The 18,542-nt window shown below is 43.7% G+C and overlaps 2 protein-coding genes across 2 annotated transcripts; one reads left to right on the top strand and one right to left on the bottom strand.

Annotated features, from left to right (window-relative positions):
• Positions 1–2,438: 2,438 nt before the first annotated feature.
• Positions 2,439–3,410, bottom strand: LOC138833181 (olfactory receptor 4F3/4F16/4F29-like). Its single transcript, XM_070031545.1, has one exon. The coding sequence runs from the start codon at positions 3,408–3,410 to the stop codon at positions 2,439–2,441; it is 972 nt and encodes a 323-aa protein (XP_069887646.1).
• A 13,025-nt stretch (positions 3,411–16,435) lies between these two features.
• Positions 16,436–17,374, top strand: LOC138833145 (olfactory receptor 4F15-like). The gene has a single exon (XM_070031483.1). The coding sequence runs from the start codon at positions 16,436–16,438 to the stop codon at positions 17,372–17,374; it is 939 nt and encodes a 312-aa protein (XP_069887584.1).
• The last annotated feature ends 1,168 nt before the right edge of the window (positions 17,375–18,542 follow it).

Here is an 18,542-nt window from a genome sequence, read left to right as displayed (position 1 = left end):
GGAGGTGACTGTATCCTGTCTAAGGGAGGTGACTGTATCCTGTCTATGGGAGGTGACTGTACTGTCTGTGGGAGGTGACTGCATCCTGTCTATGGGAGGTGACTGTATCCTGTCTATGGGAGGTGACTGTATCCTGTCTATGGGAGGTGACTGTACCCTGTCTATGGGAGGTGACTGTACTGTCTATGGGAGGTGACTGTACCCTGTCTATGGGAGGTGACTGTATCCTGTCTATGGGAGCTGACTGTACTGTCTATGGGAGGTGACTGTATCCTGTCTATGGGAGGTGACTGTACCCTGTCTATGGGAGGTGACTGTATCCTGTCTATGGGAGGTGACTGTATCCTGTCTATGGGAGGTGACTGTACCCTGTCTATGGGAGGTGACTGTATCCTGTCTATGGGAGGTGACTGTACCCTGTCTATGGGAGGTGACTGTATCCTGTCTATGGGAGGTGACTGTATCCTGTCTATGGGAGGTGACTCTATCCTGTCTATGGGAGGTGACTGTATCCTGTCTATGGGAGGTGACTGTATCCTGTCTATGGGAGGTGACTGTATCCTGTCTATGGGAGGTGACTCTACCCTGTCTATGGGAGGTGACTGTATCCTGTCTATGGGAGGTGACTGTATCCTGTCTATGGGAGGTGACTCTATCCTGTCTATGGGAGGTGACTGTACCCTGTCTATGGGAGGTGACTGTATCCTGTCTATGGGAGGTGACTGTATCCTGTCTATGGGAGGTGACTCTACCCTGTCTATGGGAGGTGACTGTATCCTGTCTATGGGAGGTGACTGTATCCTGTCTATGGGAGGTGACTCTATCCTGTCTATGGGAGGTGACTCTATCCTGTCTATGGGAGGTGACTGTACCCTGTCTATGGGAGGTGACTGTATCCTGTCTATGGGAGGTGACTGTATCCTGTCTATGGGAGGTGACTGTACCCCGTCTAAGGGAGGTGAACTTACCCTGTCTATGGGAGGTGATTATAGGAAGAGATCATATCATTTCAATAGGAAGTGATCATTTCTATAAGATTTTGGTAAAACATATTTTTAAAGAGAAAATACTTTCCAAATCATTCTAAAAAAGTGTTATGCTTTTATTTAAGCAATTTATTTTAAGCAATTTACACATCTAGCCTTCTCTCCTTGTTTTTAATTTTTTCATGGGTCTGTGACTAGACTGGAAGCTCATGGGCCTGCTCACGGTGCCTGGTGAGATGGAGCGGCATGCACGTGCGACCCTCACTGCTCCAGACTCTGAGGCAGGAGGACCAACATTACAGTTCATCCTGAGCAACCTCTAGAAGCTCTGTCTCGAAATTCTGAAAAGGACTGGAGATGTGGCTGAATGATGGAAAGTTTCCCAATGTGCAAAAGAGCCAAGTTCAATCCTCAGGACATACAAAAAAAATACCTATAGAAAAATCTACATCTTGGAAGGAGAGCTCATACCTATAATCCTGCTACTCATGAGGCTGGAATCACAGTTCAGACTCTGCCCAGGCAGGAAAGGCTGAGACTCTTATATCTTATAACAAGCAAAGTGACTGCTGAGGTGTGGCTTGAGTGATAGGACAGCACCTGAGAGTGAAAAGGTCAAGGAGGAGCACAGGCTCTGAGTTCAAGCCCAGCCCTGGCACAAAAACCTGCATCTTGCATCAAACTTAATGATGAAAGATGGAACTGTTTCCTTAAGAACAGAAACACATCAATGCTATCTAGTCACTTCTAGTCCGTGTTGCACCTATGCTCTAGCAAGTACATTTAGACACAGAAATAAACAGAATCAATCCATACTGAAACAAATACTGCAATTCTCCGACAACGTGACCCATCTGTAAAGAAACTGCACATAATCTATTAGTAGACTGCTTACCAGTTAACAGGATGCTATCAAGCAAAAATCTGACTTCGATATACTCTCCATCAATAGCTATAACTAAAATAAAACCCAATATTAATCAAAGTATATCAAAACATGAACAGTTAGGAATAAATGTTAAAATATACAAGATTTGTTTGGCAACAATCATAACACAGGACTGGGAAGGTGGCTTAGAGATACAGTGCTTGCCTAGCATGCATGAAACCCATGCATGATTCCTCAGTACCACATACACAGAAAGAGCCAGAAGTGGTGCTGTGGCTCAAGTGGTAGAGTGATAGCCTTGAGCAAAACCAGCTCAGGGACAGCACCCAGGCCAAGTTCAAGCCCCAGGACTGGAAAAACAACAAAACCCAAAATTATAAAACATGGCTAAAAAATAAAGAGGGTAAAAATACAAGTTTCTCTGAATACATGACTCATTCTTCACAAGATAAATCATAAGAATAATAGGTCCAGTCCATTCTAGTCAATATTTGATGTCTCAAAAATACACAGAAAGAAATATAAAGCTAATCATGGTTAATGTGAAATCTTCATTATATCATTTATGAGATCCTCTTATGCATCATTAGCTGTTTGCAAACTCTTTTTATGGCTGCCTTCATCTCTTTATTCCTGAATGTGTAGATGAGTGGATTCAGAAAAGGAGAAAGAACGGCATCAAAGAGAGCGAGAAACTTGTCTATCTGTGAATTGGAATGAGGCCACGCATAAACAAACAGAGCTGGACCAAAAAACAAAATGACCACAGTGATGTGAGCTGAGAGAGTGGAGAGGGCCTTGGAGGAACCTCGGGCTGAATGCTTCCACACTGTGAGCAGGATGAAGATGTAGGAGACGAGGAGCACAAGGAAAGAGCCGAAGCAGATAAAGCCGCTATTGACAGTGACCATAAACTGCAGCCCATAGGTGTCCGTACAGGCCAGTCTGAGAAGCTGAGGGAGGTCACAGTAGAAGCTGTCCAGTATATTAGGACCACAGAAGGGTAAGTTAATAAGAAACGCCAGCTGGAACAGCGAGTGAACAACTCCAAGAGCCCAGGCAGCAGCCAGACACAAAATGCACACTCGCGGGCTCATGACGGTCAGGTAGTGCAGGGGCCGGCAGATGGCCACGTACCGGTCAAAGGCCATGGCCATGAGAAGCACCATCTCCACACCACCTACAACGTGGATGAAGAAGACCTGAGCAATGCAGCCTCCAAAGGAGATGACCTTGTGCTTTCTGAAAAGATCACAGATCATCTTGGGAGAAGTGACAGAGCAGGCCCCCAGGTCAATGAAGGAAAGGCCTGCCAGCAGGACGTACATGGGGGAGTGCAAGTGAGGGTCAGAGGCCACCGAAAACACAATGAGTGTGTTTCCCGTCACACTGGCCACATAGAGCACGGTGGAGAACGCCAGGAGGAGGAGCCGGACCCCCCAGGACTGGGTGAGCCCCAGAAACACAAACTCAGTCACTACTGAGTGATTCCCTCCACCCGGGGATCCTGCCAACAGGGCTGCAGCTGAATCCATGAGACAGGAAAGCAAGGAGGAAATTGTAGTCATAGGTGTGAGAGTACGTGCTGAACTCATGGAGGTTGCAGTGTTCTCCTTATAAATCTGCAGTGTGCAGTTCCTCAGTTACACAAAAGAGCAAAAATCCATGACACAATGCGTGCACAACATTATTTAAACCTATCACCAATGTCCTCCGTATAATTCTACACTACACCAACAATTAGGCAAGAACCAAGCATCCATGACTATCCGTGGCTTTTCTCAGGTGATTAAGTCAGGTGTTACCTTGAGCATTCCTCATCTCCAGCATAGTGTCATGGCCCTAGCCCCTGTCCAGCTGACAGACAATGTGGACATGAAGAAAACACCACGACTGCTGGGTCTCCACAGGGGACGCCAGGCACTCGAGATGCGATTCAAGAGTGCATTGCCTGTCAACAGAGACAGAGTAGAGGTTAGAGACCAAACCAAAACGAAGCAAGTGTATCCATCACGTTTTCCCATTTGCACAGGTATCTAAGGCCTTTGGTTTCTATGTAATATTTTACAATTACACAGAAGCCCTCAATGGCTTCCCTTCTTGAAACAATTTCTTAAGGATGTGTGCCACCTGTCTTCAGAGCTAATAAATGAGTAACTGGGGGATAGCTCCAGAGTTTCTGCTAAAGCACATGTCCAAAGAACCTGAAGAAGAGGTAAATGCATTTGTAGTTCCTCTGTGTCTATCACATGAAGGTACTGAGGACCAGTACTTAAAATAATGTGAAATGTGAAGTGCTAATTTGTGAGTGCCTTCACCTGTATTTGGTGTAGCTTTTGTATTTATTGGTATCCCACTCTGTGAAGTATTATCTCCTATACGGTAAATTGTCCTAATATTTTATTTTACCCTGCTTATTTTATAGACAATGTATTCAAATATACATATTTTATTCACAAGAAAATTGGAGTTGTATAGTTGTAATCCATAATTAATAAAGGAGATGAATGTTGTATACACTAAGTCACTTTTAAGAGAGAACATGAGGCTTCTGGAAGACTTAAATGATAATGCACAAACTGTGACACTGGAGAATTAATCTTCAATGCACACTGTATTTTTATGTGAAGTGGAAAGTGAGCAGTGTTCTGTTTCTCTGTGTTCTAATGGATACTTACCTCAATTCTGTTCCTATACTAAAGGTTGGCTAACTTTGTACATGCTAGTAAAAGTCAGTGAAGGAAAACAGGAATGCTGACGCATGATACGTTTGCTTCAGCCCAGGCCTCCTCACACACAGGGCCATTTGTCTAATGACACTATTCATCATAGACCCTAAAACACACAGAGGCACACATTATGTCCTGACTCCAATATGTGGTCATCACTACTGGTGTTAGTCATCTATCTAGTATCTTCTAGATTAGATAGATAGATAGATAGATAGATAGATAGATAGATAGATAGATAGATAGATAGATAGATAGATAGATAGATAGATAGATAGATAGTCTACTGGCTCTCCATCTATACTTGTGACTATAATGTCACTTCCTGAACTAATAGTCCACATATATAAAGTGTATCATTTGCCAGGCTCGTGCCTGTAATCCTAGCTCCTTAGGAGGCTGAGATCTGAGGATCGTGGTTTGAAGCCAGCCAGGCAGAAAAGTCCCTGTGAGACTCTTATCTCCGAATAACCACCCCAAAACTAGAAGTGGCACTCTGGCTCAAGTGGTAGAGCACTAGCCTTGAGCACAAAGAGGCTCGGGGACAGTGCCTCCTGAATTCAAGCCCCACAACTGACTTCCCCCCCAAAAAAAAAGTACCGCTTTTATAGCTACAAATCTACAGCCTGAAATGGTAAGCAAAAACAGCAACAGGTCTGTCCATGCCGGTGGCATGGATCAGTACTGGCGGGGATAAGGGTCTGGGTGGGGACAAGAAAATTCAGTCATGGCTGACAAGGACCTAAGGCCTGGGTGAAGGAAATGTGCCTGTGGTGTGACGACATGACAATGTACGTGGATAGGAAGACTGTCTGTCCACGTCTATCCCTATTCAGATCAAAGAGAGCTGAGTTCCAGAAAGGAACACTGAATTGCCAAAAATTCACACAGAGGGATCGGAACTTAGCACTCTTAATTCTTATTCCAGAATGGAAAACCATAATTACAATTAAGTAAAATAGCAAGTAATCAAAAAAATCAAAACTCAGAGTATCCATTACTAATTCTAAATTGTATAGCAAAGTAAGAAAAAGTGAAGATTACATGAAACGTACACATTATTAATACTAAATTCCACCGCAAACTAAGAATAAATGGAGATTACATAAAATGTGCACTGGCTTGTACTTATGATAATAAGTTATCCTGTAATGTGTACACCATAATAAGTTATCCTGTAATGTGTACACCCATGGTGGTACTTGGTCACTACAACTGTTAAAACAAAGGTTTGTGTTTCTGAGAAGTCTGACTTTGGGTCTTCCCAGCTTTATTTCCCCCAATGGTCACTTTAAATACTACTATCTTGTTGTAGACCTACTGATAATTCTCACTCACACTGATTTACAATTTATCAAACTCCTATAGATAAAAAACAAGGAAGCAGTTGGAAAAAGCATACATGTTAGGTATAACAAGTAAAGTCTAATGTGACAGTAACACACATCAGCTGAATGGTAAGAAATATTTGATTAATTTGGGGTGAAAATGTTTGCAGAATACAGAGATGCACCAGGAGAAGAGAAGGGAGTCTATGCTAGGGCCAAAGCCATTGTCTGACTTTTTAGTAGAAATAGTGAAAACTAAATAGGAAAAAAAATGTATCCCATGTGTGTAAAGTGTCTTGAAGAATACAATCTTGGAGACTCTGGAGTGCTAAACACCAGTATCCCTGTGTATGCACCCGGGTCATGTAGATGGACAGATCAGACTTATAACCCAGAGGGAGTCACACATGTTCCAGTCAATGACCTTTGTAATTCTTGGTTCTCTCCTGCATACCATTTTGTATAATACTCAGCATGCATTAAAAAGTCTTACTTTTAAAAATTATGCTAGCCATAGCTAACGGCTCCCAGTGAGAAGAGTTTCTATGTATTTCTTTTAGGATGAGCTAACAATTTCCAAACCTCAGCGAGGTTTGCAAAAATCAAGTAAGTACTCTAAGATCTAGTAAAGTAGAACAGAGATCAAATGGTATGAGATGAATATTAGAAATATAGAAAAGATGAAGAAAATAGGAAAGATATGCACAGTGACAAAAAACCATAAATACAGGAGCCCAGAGAGAAAGGGAGAGAGCTAGACAAATTCTAGTAGCGTGACAGGTGGTAAGCTCTGATTGTGAGAACGCAGCTAGAGAAGAACACATAAATAAGACCAGTCTCCCACCTTCAATGCACTGATTCAGTGCCGCTGACTTTGACACTGGGTTGCATTTATAGAGGGGGAAGAAGGAAGGTCAGCTACCACCTTCTCCGTTGGACTCACAGAGTCTGTAACGCCTTTGATACCGCAGAATTATATCAACACATGGAATCACGGTAAAAAGGAACCCTTACCATGGTTTCGGAAGCCTAGCATGTGCTGACTGAGAGAGGGATGTGGAGGCACACGACAGCAGACACACGAGGCCCTGTCCCTGTGTTCCTGGGTTCCGGTCCACTCTGCAGGCCTGTCTGTCCTGCAGTCAGCGCCGGGGCGCCCGTCCTTCTACAGAGTGCTCCACCGCTTGTCTGCTCAGACTCCAAAGTCCAGAAATAGCTTCCAGTTTTTTATATTTCTATTCTTCAACCCTAAAAATACAGTAATTCACAGACTGGCTTTTATACCTTGTAGTAGAAAGGATAACTTGTGGCTTGAGATACTCCAGCACTGTTTTAAAATTCCAGTTCCAGGACTGGCTTCTTATGTGAATGTAACAAAGGTAATAAATAGACCTTAGGAAAATCTCATTGCTTAAAAGAGTGGTGGCTGCTTCCCTACAAAGCCCATGAGAAATAAGTGACATAACATACACAAACATAAAACTAGATCTGTGACAAATGGCATATTGCTACCAGTCACCATTGTACATATACATACATATGTGCATCAATGTACATTTGTACATTTGTGAATTCTAAGATATAGGAACTAGATCTAGCTATATATGTCTTTTATTTCTACAGTTGTTTTTAATAACAATCTATTTCAAAAATGCTATTTTAATAATTTAATAATTAAGTCTATTTTAAAAAACACCACCTAATTGTGCTCCTAGGAGAGACACTAGTCACAGCCTGCCTCTGGCCTGCAGAAAGACAGCTGGTGCTGTGGCCAGGTTGCACCCCTTTGTCACAGTAAGCCTCACAGACTAAAGCCATGAAACTCAACAATACCACACGTGAAAAGACAAGGAGTCTCCTCCCACTGCTGCAGATAACACTGGAGAATGCCTTTGTCATGGGGAATGAGACAAGAAAATGGTAGAAGGACCAACTCAGATAAACCACCCTATTCTGAAGACTTGCCTGTGTAGATGGAAATTTTCACTGGCCTTTTAAGGCCAGGAGGACAAATTATACAATATCTACTACTCATAAAAATGAACTTTCTCGGGGCTGGGAAGGTGGCTCAGTGGTAGAGTGCTTGTCTCACATGCATGAGGCCCTGGGTTCAACTCCTCAGCACCACATAAAAAAAAATGAACTTTCTCCAAAAACTGCTCTTTTGTGGCAAAAATAATTTGTAAAATTTTCAAGTTAAATTTTACAAGTGACTAAAAAAAGAAATCATTTATATACACCAGAAAATCACAAAACTCTGCCAATTACATTTTACTTCCATGGCTTACTTACCTTCTCACTACTTTATAATTTAACATTGATTTCCACATGTCAAGGAAGGAAAACATACAAAGCTGATCTTTGCCCAGAATATAAACACACATTGGGCGTTGTGTAGCACTTCACAGAATGGAACAGATCTACTAAACCGTGAGGTGAATGCAGACAGGTGACTGTCATGGTGAGAGAAGTCAGGGTGTTGGCCTGGCTTGAATCTGTAACCATAAAAGATAATAAATATTACAATCTGCAAACATAAAGTCTAAAGAGTCATTCCGTCCATTGGTAAAATAATTTCCAACAGGTAAGTCGGCTATGCGTGGGTTATGGACAAGCTACGTGATTGACCACAGCATGAAAACTACTTTGGGGAGAAACAAAGATGACTGTGAGTCCTTGGCCCAAAATCTCTAAGATATTTAACAATTACTAGATACGTTTAGAAAGCCATTGGAAGGGTGGACACAAGGAATTGAAAATAGGCCGGTGGCCAGGGAGAAAGCTGTCTCTGTATGAGTGGAGGAGAAAAGGACTACTGAGGAGGAAGTATTCTTTGGAGAACGGCGAGTGTGAGCGGTGAGAAGCCAGGCTGGGTGCTCTAGGACTGCAAGACTACAGGTGCAGAAAACACAAAGGATGAGGAGAAACCACTGGACTTGGTGGCTAAAGTTGGGAGTCAAAGCTGATGCCAAGATGTGAGCGTGGACAATAGTGGTACTTTATAAAAATATGGAAATAGAAATGTGGAAACTGAATATGGAATTTGTGTGAGTAGAGAAAATATTATTACACATATTTTAAGCAAGTGTAGTTCTAAATAATATTGAGATATCTAGGTGGGTTATAGATAGAATATAATAACAGAAATATAGAATCAAAATAAAATTATACAGGGCTCTATATAAAAGTAACATCAGAATATATAAACAGGAATGAGATCCCTCGGTGGAAGCCTTCAGAGGAGAAAAGTTACACACCAAAGACCAACCATGGGGAGCTGATTATAGGAAATGAAGCAGGCCCAATAGAAACCAAAGGACAGCCTGGTTGGGCTGGAGAAGACCACAGCCACGAGCATTCGAGAATGAGGGAAGCACACTGTGGGCCTGGCTCGAGTGGCAGAGCACCTCCTTGCCAGCAAAGCACCCACGTGCAAACTCCAGTCCAGCAAAACTAGAAGGAGGAGCAGGAAGAGAAAAGAAAAAGACAAGATACCAAAGTTACATTCATTTTATACATTGTAAATGGGACACACTGTTCTATGATAGCATCAGTGGGGAATTGTTCAGAAGTCTCCCTACAGGACAAGTTTTCAGAGAGCATACATGAGACACTGTTGATGTGGTTATCAACAGCGCTCAACAGCTTGAACTAATCTTCACAAAAACTCTAGCCAAGAGAATAACAAGAGCTGAGAAGTGGAATGCCAGCGTAGACATAAGTTCATACAACAAGAAAAGTCTTCTAATCACCAGACAACTTGACCCAATGTCCAGGCTGACCAGCAAGCACAGTTCACATAGAAAAGTGAGGAAAAGTGAGTTAACACAGTGCAGAAACTTACAAAGAGTCATGAAGAGTCCTAAGATAAACTACACCTGGTATTATTCTACAGCGTATGTGTGTGTGTGTGTGTGTGTGTGTGTGTGTGTGTGTGTGTGTGTGTGTGTCCATGTGTCTGTGTGTCTGTATGTGTGTGTGTGTGTGTGTGTTGCTTTTTGGGTGATCTTATGTGGCATTGGGGATCAAACCCAGGTCCTTGCTCATGCTCAGCAAGCACTCTAACACTCAGACTCATCCATAATTCTTCTGTTCTTGTTCCTTAGGAACTACAATGTTCATTCTCCCTGCCCATACCCTGCCAGGCACAGCGACTCTGGCTCCCAGGCCCCACACCTGCCTCACCCTCTCCTGTAGCACCCAGAACAAATTGCCAAGCGAAAGGTTGGCTTCACACAGAGTGAAGAGAACGTTTCTCACTTCCCAGAGCACAGGACCTTTGGTTCACTGACTTTTTCATTACAGATCTTTGTCTGTCCCTCTCATCTACCTGTTTTTCCAGAGAAACTAAGAAAAAATAACATTAAAGCTTTAGGTAGGAATAGTTTCACAAGATCACAAAGACCAATTATTCACATCAAACAATAAGTAATGGGCAAGTCACAGCTGATTATGTTCTAGTTCTGTTTATTCCTACTATGCCTCCTCATCTTTAATCTAATTATCTCACTAATTAAATGTGTGCACTGAGGATCTACTCTGTGTCAGTGCTTAGGAGGCGGTGTGCATTCAATAGGAACCCAGGCACAGTCTGGGACCTGTCCCAGAGGTGTCACAGAGCAACGTAGGAGAGCACCGCAGCCTTGCAGGTCAGGGAGGACTGCCAAGGACGCACCGTAGAATGGAGCCCTACCAAATGCAAACACTGCACTAGTCACAGGTGAATCTGAGGAACTGTTCCAAGCAGATTACTATGTAGCAGAAATAACAGGCAAGCTCAAGACACACTGGAACAATGGCCAACAGTGTATGTTGCCCGAAGAGTAGAAATTGTTTAAGGGGAATGTGGGAAATGAAATGACAAAGTTGAACCTAATTTTTCCTGACTTTAGGCTTTAATTAAGAAGGCTGCGGAGGGAAGGGATAGTAGGGGGAAACAATGGAGGAGGTAACAATGCTCAATAGTAAGTGTACTCATTACCTTACTCATGTAACTGTAACCCTCTGTATAGTATCTTTACAATAAAAAATTAAAATAAAATAAAAAAATAAAAAAGAAGGCTGCATTGTTAATAAATTCAGGAAGTAAAGCAAAGGCTGGGAGTGAGGCATTGATGAGACTGTACACAAGGAAGACCATTCGTTCATCAACATGCCATAAAAACTCTACAGAAAAGAAAAAGAGATGAGTCCAAACTCAAACAATTAGCACAGAGCAGATGGGACTGGAGAATCACCTCAATCTTACATCAGAGAAACCTTCACTGTCTGACTCTCTTATTTCGTCCATCACACATACCTGTTTTGCCAAGGGAACAAAAAGAAAGTAACACTGAAGATTCAGATACTGTCTTTCCAAAACTGCCAGCTAGATCCTGTGCAGAATTACTGGAAGCAGACAGACGTAACTGTAAACGTGAGTGTCATGGTAGGAGTGGAAGCCAGTTACAGCGCCAGCTTCCACCCAATGCTGCAGAATCTGGGCCTGCCAGACAGAAAGGCTGGGATCACATGACCTGGACAATGATCTCATAGGGTCGTGTTTTGTTTTCCCATGGTAGACAAGTGTACAAACTGTTAATGAGGGAAAATAACAGAAGATAACAGATTCCTAAACTTCATGGGTCTTTCATAACTATTTTGAGTCTATTTTCCATTTTACTTTGTTCTCTGTTTCCACTGTTTTCTCTCCTTCTTTCTTCATTATAGTGTAATTGATATGTAAAACTTGAATATATCTATGGTATAAAAATAATGTTTTGTCAGGTGTCAGACACTCGTGCCTGTAATCTAGTTACTCAGGGGGCTGAGGTCTGAGGGGCACAGTTTCAAGTTAGTCCAGGCAGGAAAGGTTTGTGAGACTTTCATCTCTAGCTATTTTCAGAAAACTCAGAAATGGAGCTGTGGCTCAAGCAGTAGTGTGCTAGCCCTGAGCAAAAAAAAAATTTTTTTAATCTCAAGTGGGCTGGGAATGTGGCTCAGTAGTAGAGTGCTTGCCTAGCAAGCATAACGCCCTGGGTTTGATTCCTCAGTACCACATACACAGAAAAAGGGAGAAGTGGTGCAGTCGCTCAAGTGGTAGAGTGCTAGCCTTGAGCAGAAGAGCTCAGAGACAGTGCCCAGGCCCAGAGTGCAAGCCCCAGGACCAACAACAACAAAAATCTCAGGGATGGCACCCAAGTCCTGAGTTCAAAACCCATAATCATATTTTGATATGAACATATATTCAGTGTGAAAGGAGTAAATCAGTCAATCACATTAAGATGTTTACCATCCGGCATATTTTGTGGAGAAAATGCATAGGATCTCCTTACTTGTCAACTTTCAAGCTTGCCAGTAGAGTATAATTATTGTATCTGTGTACTGAAGTTCATCTCCAGAATTTACTTGCCTCATCCAATTGAAATTCCATTCCCTTTCATCAATGTCAACTATGACCCTTTAGTACCTCTCCTCAACCTTTATTTAAAGGAATATGAGCTCTTCAGCTCAAGGAGCATGCTCTACCACTTGAGCCACAGTGCCACTTCTGGGTTTTGGTGGCTAATTGGAGATAAGAGTCTCCTGGACTTTCCTGCCCAGGCTGGCTTTGAGATTTTTGTCTTTTTTGAGGACTTTCATTGTTATAGTAATTTTCTAATTACAAAATATGCAAGTATATTTTAGAAAAATATTCAGAAACATTTGGTCACATTTGAATAATATTTTTACCAAGGATTCATGGCACAGACACATGTGTAGGTTAACTCAGGAAAAAATAAAATCAGAAATAGATTCTCTCCCTTAAAGACAGTTTACAGCTCTACTAAGACCAGGAGCTAAAGAAAAACACTTATAGCAATTAAAAACTCGTCCAGTCTGATGAGCAGGCTTGGGTCCGGGGTACAGACAGGGCTGGAAGGGGCAGACAGCGGTAGACTGGGGCCAGTTCCCAGCTCAGGGCCACGTTCAGGCTGTAGTCCTGGCCCTGCCCATGGGTGCCCAGGATCAGCAGGCCACCCAGCCCAGCGGCACCCCGAATACATCAGAGAGTGGGCGGCAAGCAGCCTGGAAGTGGGAACGGGGTGACTGTGTAACCTCACAGCCCACCCAGCGCCTCACACCCACCCACAGTCACGACTGGACCTGGGGAGGGACAGGCAGGGAAATCCACATGGTCCACAGAACCTGGGACCGTTTTATTTCATTTGCATTATAATTAAAGTGTTCTTAAAATATATTGAAGTCTAACCTATTTCTATTTCTTTCATTTATTGTCTCATAACACATGGCCACGTATAGCATCTTCAGGAGAATTTGGAAATGGGAAAGCAGTCTCTGTTTGGACTTCAGAGCACGGTGCTGCTTGCATTTACCCTCTTATTTACACACTTGAAGTCTGTTATTTCCTTACTCCACTACCTTGCAGGATTCTAAATGGTAATTCCCTCAGATAAACAAACTCCAGTTAACGGCACAAATTCTCTGCAGTGTTCTTTGGTCAGTACTCCTCTGAGTGTTAATTATATGGTACATATAGTACATATAGTACATATAGTACCATATAATATAGTACCATAATACAGTAGTAGTATTTGCGTGGATGGCTGTGTGTGATGTGAAGCTGTCTCCAGCCAGGGGAAGGTGCGTGTAGTGTCTGGGAGCAGTCCCACCGCTGGTCTTTAATGAATGGGTTAGGACAGGGGTGCTGGAGGTCAATGTCAAAGTCACCAATAACTAATATTCTAGTGATGGGCTTGTTTTCTATAGGAATCAATGAAACATGCTTGCACAAGGGAAGCAGCTTCAGGTTAATGTGCAAGAATCAATATAAATGAAATCAGTCCTATTTCTGACATTACCTGAATGAGGAGAAAAAAAGATATGAAATTAGAAATGAAAATTATTCACCCCATTCCACCTATGGTTTATATCCAGGAGCAGGAAAGCAGAGTGCCAAGGAGGCAGTCTTTACATGCAAATAAAACCTATTTGAATTGCTTCTGGAATATCCCTTATTTGCTTGACATGGAAACAGATTTTCTGCTTTCTCCATTCATCAGAACATTAAGAACTAGGTCTCTTCTGTGACATCCAAGGATTCATTCTGTGTGGAAAAGAAAATGGTTGTCTCGACCAGAGATGTGGATCTGCCTTCACTTGTGTACATTTTAAAATCCAGAATGAACCGTGAGTGCGTGTGATGTAGTGTAAGAAAGCCAGATTCTTATGCGTGCTTGAGGACGTCAGCCTGCGCTCACTCAGACCTGCCTAGCATTCCGGGAGTGGGACGTGGGACCACTAGAAAGCACGGACACGCACGGCGCAATTAGAAAGTCCTGACAAAACGCATGGTCTCCTCGTGTGAGGGTCAGGGGCGGCACAGAGGCCACCTGCCCGCCCGGCACTGGCCTGGCACTGGCCAGGAATCACATTCTCCCTCACAAAGTACACAGAAAGGAAGAGCTGTGGTGTCTTTCTCATGGTTGTGACTGTGTTTGTTCTCTTAGTTGTTATTTCTGTAGACAGCTCATCAATCCCTGCTGCAGACTGAGCCATCCCTGCTCTGTCGGCCTTCGAGAGTGGACACGAAGCTGAGCGCTGACCGGCAGGACACAGCTCTGAACCTGCACATGGGTCCATCCTCACTGGCCACAGCCCTCAGCACTGCCACTGTGAGGGTGGGCTCCACTTCAGAAACGGGATTGTATCTCACCAGACATTTTACATAGCACGTGTGTACCATCTCCATTCTGTGTATAAATTAAAGCCTTAAAGGTAGTGATTTTTTTGTTTTGTTTTGTTTTGTTTTTGTCAGTTGTGGGGCCTGAACTCTGGGCCTGGGCGCTGTCCCTCAGCTCTTCAGCTCAAGGTGAGTGCCCTACCACTTGAGCCACAGCACCACTTCCAGCTTTTTCTGCTTATGTGGTGCTTAGGAATCGAACCCAGGGCCTCACGAATGCAAGGCAATCACTCTATCACTGAGCCACCTTCCCAGCCCCTAGTGAATGTTTTTATACTCCAGTAATTCAGTGTCCATGAGGCATGGTAGACATCTAGTAAACATCCGTTGATGACAGATGGTTTCAATAAATGACAAGTAACATAGAAAATGTACAATAACACCGCTAATGTAGAAGGAAGAGATGACTGGGAACAGAGTGCCTCCTCTGGGGTCTGAGACAGACACCTGCCAGCACCGGGCAGGGGCGGACGCGCCTGGGAACGCAATGAGTGAGCTGCGCCGCTTACTCGAGAAGCCGTGACCTGAAAGCATTTGCCTAGCATAGCTGCGTCTGAGCTTTCATCTTACAGATGGTAAAACTGAGCCCCAGCAGCGAGGCGTGGACGGAAGGGGTGAGATAACGAGCCTGCTCAAGTTCCCCATGGCCTGTTAGGACCTGATTGCTTTCCTCTGCTCCAAGGGCAATCTTTATACAAGTCCATGAATGGAGAACATTCACCAGGCTCAAAGGCTGGTCTCTGGGTATCGAGCCTGTAGACTCGTTGCTACACTGTCCTTTCTGTCTATGCTTAGACTCTCATGGTTCGTCTGTTTTCTGACCTGGGGCTCCCTACCACCTCCATGCCGTCACACCCTGTCGTGGTGGTGCTCCCCTCCTTGCACTAACATGGTGAGTCCTCATGTTACCTCCTCTCCTCAGGAAGAAAAGGCGTAAGTCATTTGATAGGGCTGGAATGGCATGAAGCTAAACATGAAGGAGAGCACCTGAGAGCGGCAGCACTGTGTACACTGCACACACAGACAACCAAAGAGAAACCATTTGATGGGCTGGATGCACGGCTCAAGCAGTAGAGCACCAGCAAGGAAGCCCAAGGCCCTCAGACCAAACCTCAGTACCGTCAACAAATAAAAGCAATTGAGAGACAGAGGGGGGGAAGGGGGAGAGGGGGGAGAGGGGGAGAGAGGGAGGGGGGGAGAGGAAGGAGGGGGGAGGGGGAGAGGGGGAGAGAGGGAGAGAGGGGGGAGAGGAAGGAGGGGGAAGGGAGAGAGGGGGAGAGGGGGAGAGGGGGAGAGAGAGGGGGGAGAGGAAGGAGGGGGAAGGGGGAGAGGTGGAGAGGGGGAGAGAGGGAGAGAGGGAGGGGGGGAGAGGAAGGAGGGGGGAGGGGGAGAGGGGGAGAGGGGGAGAGAGGGAGACAGAGAGATTGTGTTTTGGAAACAAACTCTGTGCATTATTTTTCATTTCTTTTTCCTCATGCTATTCCAGTGAGTTCCTGGTCCTCCAAACTTCCTTCTGAATCGCGATTTGTTTTTCCAGATCTTTTGGTTCCCACACTGGAGGTACTTAGGGATTTTGAGGAGTTAGAAGCGGTACCTTGTGATGCTGCGTTAATGTCCATTTTCTGCAACTCAGTTTAAAGTGTTGTGTATGTGTTTTGGATCTGTGAAAATGCAATATTTCTTTATAATTTGAAGTCCTGTTGTTAGTTACTCCCCAGAGCTTGATTTTCTCTTGCTGTCCTTTTCAGGAAATGTCAGAGACAGCACTGACCTCCAGCACAATGGACAGAGGCAACCACTCTGTGGTATCTGAGTTTGTATTCCTGGGGCTCTCCAATTTGTGGGGCATCCAACTGCTGCTTTTCCTCCTTTCTTCTGTGTTCTACATGGCAAGTGTGATGGGAAACCTCCTCATTATGTTCTCTGTGACTGCTGACTCCAACCTCCACTCCCCCATGTACTTCCTTCTGGCCAATCTTTCATTTCTGGATCTGGGCGTTTGTTCTATTGCAGCCCCCAAGATGATTTATGACCTCTTTAGAAAACACAAAGCCATCTCTTTTGGCGGTTGCATAGCGCAGATCTTCTTCATCCATGCTATTGGAGGCACGGAGATGGTGCTGCTCATGGCCATGGCCTTTGATCGGTACCTGGCCATCTGCCGGCCCCTGCACTACCTGACCATCATGAGCCCGCGAGTGTGCGTCATAATCCTGGCCACAGCCTGGATCCTGGGTCTCATCCACTCTGTGGTCCAGGTGGCTTTCGTTGTCCACTTGCCCTTCTGCGGCCCTAATGTACTGAACAGCTTTTACTGTGACCTCCCTCAGCTCATCAAACTTGCTTGCACAGAGACCAATGGCCTGGAGTTCGTGGTCACTGCCAACAGCGGGCTGATCTCGGTGGGGTCCTTCCTTGTGCTGGTCACGTCTTACATCTTCATTCTGGTCACTGTGTGGAAACACTCCTCCGCAGGCTTATCCAGGGCCCTGTCCACGCTGTCAGCACATGTGACCGTGGTTGTTCTCTTCTTTGGACCATTAATCTTCTTTTACACCTGGCCCTTCCCTTCATCAAGCCTGGACAAGTTCCTGGCTCTCTTTGATGCCATTCTCACTCCTTTTCTGAATCCTGTTATCTATACTTTGAGAAACAAGGAAATGAAAGTGGCAATGCGGAAGCTTTGCTATCAGCTTTGGGGTTACAGAAAGATGCCCTGACACTTTAAAGATAAACAAAGATGAAGCCGTGTACTCTTAGGAAGATGCAAAACAAACTCTGAAATTCTGGTGTCTGACATTTACCATGTATCCTATCTCTGGTATCCTAATCAATATTGATGAGAGACACTAACATTGGAACCTCTCATGTTTCAGACCTTGTGTTAGGTGTTCAACAGATGATACTATATATATATATATATATATATATATATAATATATTTTGCTGTGACAATTTTAAAAATAAATTAAGAAATGCTTTCTGCTCTCTGGTCTTCCTATTACCATGCAATGAAAAATAATTTTCACTTTAAATCCACCACTTCTAATATTCGTAATTCCTTAATAGGTGCCAAACAGAACACATTCAGTAATTTATTGTCGGAGATTAGTATTTTACTTCTTTTCACTATTGTAATTTCTCTGCTTTGAATGGGAAAGTTAATGCCCTTTTCTCAAACTACCTTACAAACGTCCATATTGACTGAAATTGTCCTGATATTGCTACCCTCTTCCATGAGCACCGCTTGCTTCCTTTATCTTTTGACAACTTAGGAAACTGTTGATGGGTTTTTAGGGCTGTGGAATAGTAGAACTGGAATCTGAGGGATCATTTATCCAACCTGCTTATGTAACAGATGAGAACACTGAGGAACAGAAGTGTCTGATCTCCTCACCGTTTGGTGAAGCAGTTTGTTAACTCCCCTGGCTGACCTGGAGTCCGGCACAGCCTGCTAACAGACTTCTCACCTGGCCTTTCACTGGCATTCTATCTCTAACCTCGGTAACAGCAGGCGTGGCAGGAGTGCAGCCAGGACTCCTGCCCTTGGCATCAATCCCATGATTATTTGTTGCTTCTCACCTTGAACTGTATTTGCAGCCCAGTAATAAGTCCTTTGGATGAGACCCTAGCTACTCTATAACTTCACTGCTACACCATCACTTGTCCCCTATTGTCTATGGCCTTGTATGACATTTATTTTTAAGTCCACAATTAAATTCCCTCTGGACATATTGCTTTCTGCTTAAAAGAATACTCTAAAGGGAGTGATTCAGTCACTTTTATTATTTCTAGCAAGACCTAGCAATTATATGCAGTAAATTTTAAGAAATTTATATGTGAATATTCCAGAATTTCTTTTTGTATTTCTATCAATAATCATGTTCT

The sequence above is a fragment of the Dipodomys merriami genome, unplaced genomic scaffold (assembly GCF_024711535.1).
Source record: "Dipodomys merriami isolate MVZ:Mamm:240054 unplaced genomic scaffold, mDipMer1.0.p SCAF_201, whole genome shotgun sequence".
In the NCBI taxonomy this organism is placed as follows: Eukaryota; Metazoa; Chordata; class Mammalia; order Rodentia; family Heteromyidae; genus Dipodomys; species Dipodomys merriami.
This window is presented reverse-complemented; position numbering and strand designations above follow the sequence as displayed.